At 38.5% G+C, this 11,884-nt stretch overlaps 1 protein-coding gene across 1 annotated transcript; it reads left to right on the forward strand.

Annotated features, from left to right (window-relative positions):
• Window positions 1-787: 787 nt before the first annotated feature.
• Window positions 788-5,262, forward strand: PCDH9 (protocadherin 9). Its single transcript, XM_026076021.1, has 2 exons — window positions 788-819; window positions 2,030-5,262. The coding sequence occupies exon 2, from the start codon at window positions 2,164-2,166 to the stop codon at window positions 5,260-5,262; it is 3,099 nt and encodes a 1,032-aa protein (XP_025931806.1). The 5' UTR covers window positions 788-819; window positions 2,030-2,163.
• The last annotated feature ends 6,622 nt before the right edge of the window (window positions 5,263-11,884 follow it).

The raw sequence follows: 11,884 nt of genomic DNA on the forward strand, positions 1-11,884 counted from the left end.
GGCGGCCAATGCGAGGGCCGCGCTCCGGCAGCCACCACCCCTGCCGGCGCGGGCCAATGCGGTGCGGCGGGAGGGGGGGCTTAGCGCCGCTCACACCCTCCCTCCGGGCTTATTGAGAGTTATATCAAGAATTTCAGTTCAGAGAGAGAGAGAAGGAGAGTGTGCGAGAGAGACTGGGAGGGAGGAGAGGAGGGAAAGCGCTGTCGCTTCCTCCCATCACTAAAGCAATAACCTATTAGGATTTTCTTTTCTTTTCTTTTCTTTCCTTTTCTTTCCTTTTTTTTTTTTTTTTTTTCTTTTCTTTTCTTTTCTTTTCTTTTTTTGCCAGTTATAGATCTACTCCTGTTCCCAGTGAAGCTGGTGGGCAACTGTCACCCCAGAGAGAAAGAGGGAGAGAGAAGCACCGCCAGCCCAACTCTGTCATTTCCAGTAAGAACTTACAGACTTAATATAGCTGCCTCTGCACTGGTGAGAAGGGGATGGAAATTGTGTGCAGTGCAGAGTGGAAAATACCCCCGATCTAAAGAAGTGCACCGGATTTTGCTTGCTGTTTGTTTGTGTTGTTGCGTGCACGTTAAACACCCGAAGGATCGCCGCTTAATAGAAATGAAACGTGGAGAGGATGACTAACGACAGAACTGTGAATTTGTTCCTTGGAGTTGCTAATTTGCTACCCCGAAGCAACACATATCTCAAGGAGGAAGCGTTTGACTGCTGCTGCTTTCTCCAAAACTGGTGGTTTACCAGATGCATTGTGCTGTATGTGCTCGAACAGATCATTGCTTAGCTGCAGCAGATCGTCAGAGGTAGACAACCAACGTAAGTGCAAAGTTATCCATACACCGTGGTGCATTTCATTAAAAAAAAAGAAAAAAAAAACCACGCAGGATATTTATCTAGGGAAGGAATCAGTATTTCGGATTCAGTTGATGTTGGTGGCTAAGGCTCACCTACTCGCTGTCTCTGCATCCATACCTGCATCACTCTGCTGGAAGTAATCACGGGCATCAGCTACCGTGCAGCTTAATGCAGATAAGATTAGTGCTCAGTGGCTGCCCGGTGCCGCCAAACTGTAGATGCTGAGAGCCTTGCACCCGTTTAATTCGCGGTTAGCAGAGCATGTAAGCAGAAGTCTTTCTCTTGCTTTTTTTTTTTTTTAACCTGCATTATTAGTCTGCAGTATTTATGTGTGGCAGCTGCTAATAACATCCTGAAGGGAGATCAGTGTCAATGGGGAAAGGCTGCACCTTTTTCCTCCTCCCATCATCAGAAAATATATCCCCCCTCCTCCCCTCCCCCCCGCCGTAAACATACTGGCTTCTCCTAAGTTGCATTTGGAAATTCTAGCCCCCTGATTTAGGCTATAGCTAAAAACAAAGTTAAATGTTTTAAACATAAGGAGAAGTATCCAACAGCTGGAGGGGAAACGTTGAGCTGAGAGTGTAAAAAACTGTAAGTCCTGTTATTGTCTCATCAGTTAATAGGGATGTGAAGTAGCCAGTGACGACTGCTGCAGCAGCAGCATGTCCGGGTGGTTATTTCCCAGTATGATAGCAATAGAGGGGGATGCAAGACACAAGGAGCAAAAAAAAGATATAGATAACAAGAGCAAAAAGATAGGTGTGGAAGCAAACAACAAATTACATTTGGCAGCTGACATAACAGTTAGCAGAGAATCCAGAAGAAGTACAGGAAGGTTTTTCACTTGCACCAAATGACTGGGTGGAGGAGAGTGAAGGGGGGAATGCACGTTACGGATTACACGGTGTACCAAGAAATTATTCAGAAAGTATGTGTCGAAACTGTAGCTACCCTTAATCCTGCAAGTAATTATTTCCATTCTTGCTCTATGCAAATGAGGCCAACGGGATATTGGTGCATTCATCTGGGGGGATTGCTAGTGAAAGGGAGCAGTAGGAAAATGTACTGCTGCAAGTGTGCACTGCAAAAACAAGTAGTAGTTGGAAATTATGGATTTGTTGTGCCTTAGAAAAAACAATAATGCTGTTCTGTGTGGTTGTGTTGACAGTGCTGTCTCCAAATAAGAAATGAGATGTAATGCATCCTGCAGTCCATGCATGCCTCCTCTTGCAAATCRCGCATCATTCCTCCGTGGAAACCTTTAAGTCCTAAAATCCAGGAAAAGAGAATAAAAACATTATCATGGACCTGAGGGATTTTTACCTGTTGGCCGCTCTGATTGCCTGTTTAAGGTTGGATTCTGCTATAGCTCAAGAACTTATTTACACTATTAGAGAGGAGCTGCCTGAAAATGTACCCATAGGAAACATACCAAAGGATCTGAACATTTCTCACATCAATGCTGCCACGGGGACCAGCGCCAGCCTTGTCTACAGACTGGTGTCTAAAGCGGGGGATGCCCCTCTGGTCAAGGTGTCCAGTACCACCGGGGAGATCTTTACGACGTCTAACAGAATAGACAGAGAAAAACTCTGTGCTGGAGCTTCCTATGCAGAAGAAAATGAGTGTTTCTTTGAACTTGAAGTGGTGATTCTCCCCAATGACTTCTTTAGGCTGATCAAAATAAAAATCATTGTAAAGGATACTAATGACAATGCACCTATGTTTCCATCCCCTGTCATCAATATCTCCATACCAGAAAACACTCTGATCAACAGTCGTTTTCCAATCCCATCAGCCACAGATCCTGACACAGGTTTCAACGGTGTGCAGCACTACGAGTTGTTAAATGGACAGAGTGTCTTTGGACTGGATATTGTAGAAACTCCAGAAGGAGAGAAATGGCCTCAACTGATTGTGCAGCAGAACTTGGATAGAGAGCAAAAGGACACCTATGTGATGAAAATCAAAGTGGAGGATGGAGGTACCCCCCAGAAATCCAGCACAGCTATCCTGCAAGTCACAGTAAGTGATGTCAATGATAATAGGCCAGTTTTTAAAGAGAGTCAAGTAGAGGTTCATATACCAGAGAATGCCCCTGTAGGCACTTCTGTAATTCAACTTCATGCTACAGATGCAGATATAGGAAGCAATGCAGAAATCAGATATATTTTTGGTGCCCAAGTTGCCCCTGCAACCAAAAGATTTTTTGCTTTAAACAACACCACGGGGCTGATTACAGTTCAGAGGTCCTTAGATCGAGAAGAGACTGCTATTCACAAAGTGACAGTGCTGGCTAGTGATGGTAGCTCTACTCCAGCTCGAGCAACTGTTACCATCAATGTCACTGATGTAAATGATAACCCTCCTAACATAGACCTCAGGTACATAATAAGTCCCATCAATGGCACAGTGTACTTATCTGAGAAAGATCCTGTCAATACAAAGATTGCCCTAATTACAGTTTCAGATAAGGACACTGATGTGAATGGCAAAGTGATCTGTTTCATTGAGAGAGAGGTCCCCTTTCACTTGAAGGCAGTTTATGACAACCAGTATTTGTTAGAGACCTCTTCCTTGTTGGACTATGAGGGCACCAAAGAATTCAGCTTTAAAATTGTTGCTTCTGATTCTGGCAAGCCCAGTTTGAACCAGACTGCCCTGGTAAGAGTTAAACTGGAGGATGAAAATGACAACCCTCCGATTTTCAGCCAGCCTGTAATTGAGCTGTCAGTTTCTGAAAACAACCGTCGTGGTCTATACTTAACAACTATTAGTGCCACAGATGAAGACAGTGGGAAAAATGCAGACATTGTTTATCAGCTTGGCCCTAATGCCTCCTTTTTCGATCTGGATCGAAAGACAGGAGTTTTGACAGCCTCCAGAGTTTTTGACAGAGAAGAACAAGAACGTTTCATTTTCACTGTTACAGCCAGAGACAATGGCACCCCTCCTTTGCAGAGTCAAGCAGCTGTAATTGTTACTGTCCTGGATGAAAATGACAACAGTCCCAAATTTACTCATAATCACTTTCAATTTTTCGTATCGGAGAACTTACCAAAGTATAGCACTGTGGGGGTGATAACGGTGACTGATGCAGATGCTGGGGAAAATAAAGCGGTGACCCTTTCCATCCTGAATGACAATGAAAACTTTGTGCTGGATCCTTTCTCTGGAGTTATAAAGTCCAATGTTTCTTTTGATCGAGAACAGCAGAGCTCCTACACCTTTGATGTTAAGGCAATTGATGGAGGACAACCACCTCGCTCTTCTACAGCAAAAGTAACCATAAATGTCATGGATGTTAATGATAACAGCCCCGTTGTCATCTACCCACCTTCCAATACTTCTTTTAAGCTAGTGCCGCTTTCAGCAATTCCAGGATCAGTAGTAGCAGAAGTATTTGCTGTGGATATAGACACTGGAATGAATGCTGAACTTAAGTATACGATTGTAAGTGGAAATAACAAAGGTTTGTTTCGTATTGACCCAGTGACAGGTAATATCACTCTGGAAGAAAAACCAACTCCTAATGATGTGGGGCTGCATCGTTTAGTGGTCAACATAAGTGATTTGGGTTATCCCAAATCCTTGCATACTCTTGTGCTTGTATTTTTGTATGTAAATGATACTGCTGGAAATGCCTCTTATATTTATGACTTGATACGCAGGACTATGGAAACACCTTTGGACCGGAACATAGGGGACAGTAGCCAGCCCTACCAAAATGAGGACTATCTCACGATCATGATTGCTATTGTGGCAGGTGCTATGGTTGTCATAGTGGTGATATTTGTCACAGTTCTCGTGCGCTGTCGACATGCATCCAGATTCAAAGCAGCCCAAAGGAGCAAGCAGGGTGCTGAGTGGATGTCTCCCAATCAGGAGAACAAGCAAAACAAGAAAAAGAAAAGGAAGAAAAGGAAATCTCCGAAGAGTTCTCTTTTGAACTTTGTGACCATTGAGGAGTCCAAACCTGATGATGCAGTTCATGAACCTATCAATGGGACAATAAGCCTTCCAGCGGAGCTGGAGGAGCAAAGTATAGGAAGATTTGACTGGGGCACAGCACCACCAACAACCTTTAAGCCTAACAGTCCTGATCTTGCCAAGCATTACAAATCTGCCTCTCCACAGTCTGCTTTTCATCTCAAACCTGACACTCCAGTTTCAGTGAAAAAGCACCATGTGATTCAGGAACTCCCGTTGGACAACACCTTTGTTGGTGGTTGTGACACCCTTTCCAAACGCTCTTCCACTAGTTCAGATCACTTCAGTGCCTCAGAGTGCAGTTCCCAAGGAGGCTTCAAGACAAAGGGCCCCTTACACACCAGACAGGTAAACGAGCACTTTTACTGGTCTATAAGTACTGCATACAAGTGCCCGGTCAACCAGTATTAAAGTGCCAGTATGTTTTTTGTTTCAGTCTAATTTTTTCTTAGTTATACTGTGGGGGGGAACAAAAAATCCCAACAAAAATCTTGACCCCTTTATCATTTACCCGGGGCTCAACCATGCATTTGCAAAATGCCTCTGATACTTCACATTTTAAAGAATACTGATTGTTAAAGGACTGTATGCATTTGTGCACATGCACATGCATGTGTATTATAAAAAAAAAAGAAAAACTTTTTTTTTCTCCCCAGTATTTGACTGCCCAAATGTAAAAGTTATTGAAGAAGAAAATCTGTTTCCTTACATGCCAAATTTCACTCATAAAATTTGATTGTTTCAAGATTAAAAGGATATGTACATTCAATTTCAAATTTAAAAGTGAGTTGGCTTGAGTTTCTTTTATAGTTCCAACTGATTTGGAACATTCTTGAGTTATTGTTGCTAAAGGGGTTAATTTTTTTCCCTAACAAAGACAGCAGAATTTCCAACTTCATCTGTGAAGCACGTGGTTTGTTGGTAGGATATAACTAAGCCATATGGAAGTCTTCCTCTGTTTTGAGTTCAAATGATTTTGTTGTAATAGATTAAAGTTGGTATCTCATAGACAGTTTGTTGCATGTTTTAAAAATGGCCAAAGCATACTGTCGAAAGGAATGCATTCTCTGAATACATCTGAATTATGCAGAAAAAGCCAGCCCATTGTAAATATTTTCTCATCTTAGTAATGCATAAGTGATCTGTCATAACTCATTTTAAACTGTGAAATATGCCATATGAAGAGGGATTAGGAGGCTGAGAAACTCATATTTCAACCAAATCCAGCATTAGTTTTTCTTAGGTCTAATAATTCCTTGCTAATAAAGATTTAAATGCAGCACTGTCTAATTTATTTTATTGGTGCTTGTCTTTTGCCGCTAAATTAGAATGTCAATATAGCCTGTAGATGGCACTAAGGTACTATGTCGCTTATGCTGGCCAGATGCCAGTCCTGCAGTAGATAGGAAAAGGGGGAAGGGAAGGATCAAGCTGATATTACAGCCAAAGAACCTTTTATTTAATGATAGTTGCACTGGAGTGGCCAATAGTTAAGCTTGTGTGTTTGCAAAGGAGCTTTCTTAGTGCTTAGCTTTCACTGCACCAACTTTTTAGGTGTTAGCRATCACGTTCATATTCCTGCTGATGTTGTACCCTCCAAGTTATGGTGATTTGTCTGAATTTATTAGGGCTATGGATCTTAGAGAATTGAGCGAGACACGTTTAAGCTTGTCTTTGCAAAAAGATTTTGACAGTAGCCAAGTTTAGGATAAAGTCATTCTCTTGCTGTTGCATTAGCCTTATCTAAGATGAATGTGATGTTCCCAGAACTGTGTCTTGACTTTGGGTGTCTGTAAGGTGTCACGCTAACAAGATACTAAGAATAAAACAAGCACTTCTGAGGCAGGTCTGTTAAGGTAACTGCTTTAAAACTACTCATACTTAAAATGAGACACCAAAAAACACCTTAGAAATTTCTCACAAAACCTTTCAAAGGACTTTAAAGCATGGTAAACTCTCGGAGCAGTGTTCAGGCTGTTATGCAGCACCATATACATACTGTCAGCGTAAGTTAAAAAACATAGCTGTTTTTTTAAAAAGATCTTGAGTGTAGAAGAGCTCTGGATAATCTGCGGTTACGTGGCTGAAGTTTTCATGAGAAGAATTTTCTTCCCCCATTTTAGTTACAAAATGTAACACCCCCCACCCACACACTCCTTTTCTGTGCAGAGATGTTGTTAATTTAGCTGAAATTAGCTTTCCAAACTCTATTAGGAGACTCAGACTTAATCCCCCCACAGCATTTTGAGGCAGTTAAGATCAGAAAAGTGATTCACCTGACAGAATGCATAAGCTCTGCACAGTGACATTGAGTATGAGAAGAAAAAAGGACACAACATTTTCAGACTCACCAATGTTCATTTCATTAAATACACTGGCTTCAGTTTAATAATAGTATCAGTATATTTATAGTTTTGTATATGGACCTGATTCAAATCCCATTCTAGTCTTACTAAATCCTTTTGAAGCTAGTGGATACTCATATCATATGATTTGGATCACTCCCTGCAAAAGCTGTAATATAAGTGAAAATGCAGCTCTTTCCTAGGTAGACAATTATTTAAATTGATCTTGTGTATTTTTAGTCTGTGGGGAAAGAGGAAATGGTGTCTTTTTTTTCAATGATAAATGTTACAGGAAGTAAGCTTTTTATGTTCACTTGTCACTTTTGGCTGGAGGAGTACAGCCAGCAATGTTAGTAATTATTAACAGTCTTAATTTTATTCTATCTGTAATTCCTGAATTTAGGATGCATCTTGGCTAATATTCATTGGCACTGGAATTAAATACATTTTCATAGGTCTTTTCTTTTAGACATGTTATAGAGGATGGCAAGTATTCAATCTTAAACTCTTATAGCATAGTATGAAATACTAATGTCACAGTCTCTGAAGAACATTTTTTAAACTCCTTTATGAAGAGATATTTAATTCTGTGTCACTGTACTGTTTTCTTGAGGTTTAAAATGATTAATTTCTCTATAGTTTGTGTTAGAAGTTGTAATAAGAATATAGGAATTCACCTATACCTTCAGAAAGTTTTCTTTATGTGGTTTGGAAAGGGTGTGGGAATTGTTGTTGGGAGTGTTAAGATAGGGAAAGAAGAAATATGAGATTTATATATATCTAAGAAATACTAGCATCCTCCATTTTTACTTACAGTTTTTTTCAGTTCAAGGAAAATACACATACAATATATGTTGCAGGTAAATTAAACTTAACAGCGAGCTGAGACCCAAGTCCACACTTGGACTGTATTCAAGCAAAAACCCATTACCTTGAATGGGATTTTGGCCCTAGAAATCTGTTAGAAATGCGTCTTAGGTAAGAAAGCTTATAGAATTCAGAAATAGATTGTTCAATATAAATTTCTCAGTATTTTTTTGCTGGGCAATTTCTGTGCAATTGTCAATAAATGTAGTGGAAATTCTGTGGTTAAGTCTTCACATATCACTTTGAATTGCACMGGTTGATGTTTCAGAAGTATCCAGTATAAAAACCAAAGCATTCTTCAAGTGCCTATGTTGCAGAAAACCTGGTGGATGCTCTGAGAAGAGCATTTTTGAATACTTGAACTTGGGATTGTTCTAAGTGCTAATTAACATAATTAGGAGTATGGAAAGGATGTTACACAGCACCAGCTCATATAGCTAAGCTTCCAAAATCAGTATTATGACTCATAAAGAATACTGAAATCTATGCAGGCTTCTCAATCAGTGTTCTTTTCAGTATTTGATTGAACTTTAAAATGCATTTCAAATTTAGTAAGTCACTACACCAAACAACTACACAGAAATATAGTAGAAGACAACATGTTGTATTCTTCTATGTGAAAGACCTTTTATAAAAAGCAAATAAACAAAAAACTCCTACTCACTGCCAGTAGATTAACAATAGATTAAATAATAAGGCAAAATGTGGCCAATTTACTATGGTTATCCCAGTTTTAAATTATAATAACTTCATTTAATCAGATTTGAAATACAGCAGTGACAAATAACACAGGTCTGAAAATATCTATCAGTAAGGGTTATGAGCAAAATCTTCAGTCTTCATTCCTAATCAAATAGCATTTAGACATGTGCTTAACTTTCATTTAAAGTCAGCGGGACTGAAGTTGATCCTTAAAGTCCAAATGACTTTAAAGGCCGCCTTCAATAAAGGTAGCCGTAAGCATATTCTAAGCACTTTTCTGTATCAAGATGATAATTTATTAATTCTGGCAATGTGCACAGTTCTAATAGATTCAGGAAAGCTAAATATATGTTAGCACTGTCCCTTTATTTYTGTGCTCTGATGGCAGCAAGTAAGGATTTAGGGCTTGACTGACACATTAAATGCATTCCATACTAAGATATATTTCTAATCATATAGTCAATAACATAAGCTCTGTGGAACTTGCTTTAATCCTTTTTCAGTCAACGGACTTCTTGCCTGATCAAGGAATGAGTAGCCAGGCTCCCACTGATCAATGCAGATCACTTACACTTTCTGTGGCAAATGCAGTTGATGTTGCCTTACTCTGGAGTGTTTAAATTTGTAACTTTAGGATTTATGTAAGAGAAAAGAAAAGCTGAGAACATTAATGACTCTGATACATTGGGAGTGGCAATTTCAAGGTGCATAAGATGATGGAAATCCGCATTGGAATAGCAGTGCAGAACCTACGTCACCTGCAAATATTAAAATTCTGTAACCATAGCATTCCATAATTCTGTATGTGGTATTATTTTTAGTGGCACTGTTTTACAGCTTAGTAGAAAAAAATACAATTCTGGTGTTTCTTTTTCTTTTTATGTTTTCTTTGTTTTATATGTTAGCATGGGTATTAGTCTTGGATGAGGACGAATGGAAAATGTCTGCATGTAAAATTCAATTGGTTTTGAGTTATATATATTTATATATATATATGTATACTAAAATATTAGAAATGCTGAAAACGTATAATATATTTTTTCTATCCTTGTATAACGGAAAAATAGGTTAACGGATTTTGCTCAACTGTCTAAAGAAATTTGTCTTTGAACTGAGACCAAGCATGGAAAATTTCAGCTGAAAAGAAGAATTTTTGCAGAAAGTAAAGAGCATGTGAAAACTGGGGGTTATAATGGGAATCTGAACATAACCTTAAGCTATAATACCATTTTCAATAGTGACAGTAGAAATGCTAAAACTAGAGTAGGGAACATTTTTTGTATGCAGATACAAACAGTAAAAGCTTAGCAAGCTTCCTTTCTCTTTAAATCAGTTTCCCATGCAAAAGATTTTTTTCTGAATCACTGGGGTTGCTTCTGTCCTGAATGTGCAAAGCTGAAGTTTCACAAATGCTAATACATTTGTGCCACACCTGGGACAGAGAATTGGATCCTGAGACTTTAATACTACTGGAATTCTGTGATAATGTTCTTTGTATATAGGAACAAGGAAGGATCTTTCTAGTTTCCATTTCAGATTTTCACTTCCAAACAATCTATTCTTCTAGCACAGCAAAACCATATCAGCCACACTTTATTGACAGCAATTTTATTGTAGCCAGAGGCTTACAGTAAGCTGTTTATTGCTGTTCCCTAACTCAGTTGACAGCAATTGGGGAATTAATTTTCTTGCCCCTGATGTGCTTTCTTGGGTATAAACAACAGATGTTAAAGATATGAAAACTATGACCCATTTACGTTCAGCAACTTTTTAAGTACAGAGTCTACCTGTCTGAAGTTCATCTTTCAAATCTTAGGAAAATTGTTTCATCAGTTCTAGAATTCTCATTTTTGCAATAGAACTTTTCATCTATTTATGAGAAATATACTGCATATTACATAGAAGGAAAAAATACATAATACCTAATAGACCAATCCTCATCTAGGCAGATTCAACCCAAGAGTAGCTGGGTTCAAGTTTCATTTATTTCATAATGTGCTGTAACTTCTTACTCCAGGACTTATTTGCACCTAACATACAGAATGTAACTGACCAAAAGGACATAACATGTTCTGTAAGATCTAACAGGAATTATAGGTGATAGCTGCATTTTTACTCTCACCTTCTTCCTCAAAATATCATGGTGGTCTTTAAAATCTATACTTCGAAGTTTCTTCTGTTGCTGCTCAAGCACAGCCATTTCACATACATTCTGTAATGCTGGTATTGACTCCATATCAGTGCTTAAGGAAAAAAAAAAACAAAAAACATATATTATTTTCTTCTTCTTTTATCTCTGCTTTGACTTTACAGCCTGTGGTGGAATGTATGTAAAATGATTTATCCCAATAGAGTGATATAGACATTTAGTCAGTTCATTTCTGGCTTGTAAGAGAKAACATTCCACTGGCTGGAAAAAGATTTTTCCAAGCTGCAGATAAGAAAACAATGGATACTATCATATTTTACCGAAGTATGTCTATAAAAAAACTGAGGGGGCATCTTTTGTTTATTTGCATTGGTGTCTTTTAGGAAGACATTTGCAATGTAAGTGTTAGTGTTGTACCTAATTGAGATTTTAAGTGTTTGTCTAGACAGCAAATACATATCATCTTAAATTCCTTTGCTCCATTATAATTAAAATATCATATAAAATAGCTCCTTCTAATATAGTTGCAATAATTTTTAATTTTGTTGTAATGGATTGTGTTCCAGTGAGCTATAAACTCTCTCTGGCAACAGAAATAGCCATTTCTGACAAAAGACACCTTAAACTGGTATAATTGCCATACTATATTGGTTGTGCTAATATGAAAACTTATAAACAAATAAATGAAATTGTTTTGCAAAGCCACGTTGTTGCAGTGGTACAAAACCATGTGTAGATTATTCCTGTGAGCTAACTATTCAGAGAAGCGTTTGGCCCACTCTAACTTATATATTCATGTTGATCACACTAAAAAAAATCCAGAGTTTCAGATCTTGGAAAGATTTGGCCTGATTTCTCATTTCAGTTTTCAGTTTTGTGAGTGCCATGAATTATGAGCGATGATACAGACAGAGGTGCTTGCAAATCTGATTTGTAGTCATATTGAGGTATCTAAAATGTAGTAGTCTCA

This window comes from Apteryx rowi, unplaced genomic scaffold, assembly GCF_003343035.1.
Source record: "Apteryx rowi isolate R43461 unplaced genomic scaffold, aptRow1 scaffold_420, whole genome shotgun sequence".
Classification (NCBI taxonomy): domain Eukaryota; kingdom Metazoa; phylum Chordata; class Aves; order Apterygiformes; family Apterygidae; genus Apteryx; species Apteryx rowi.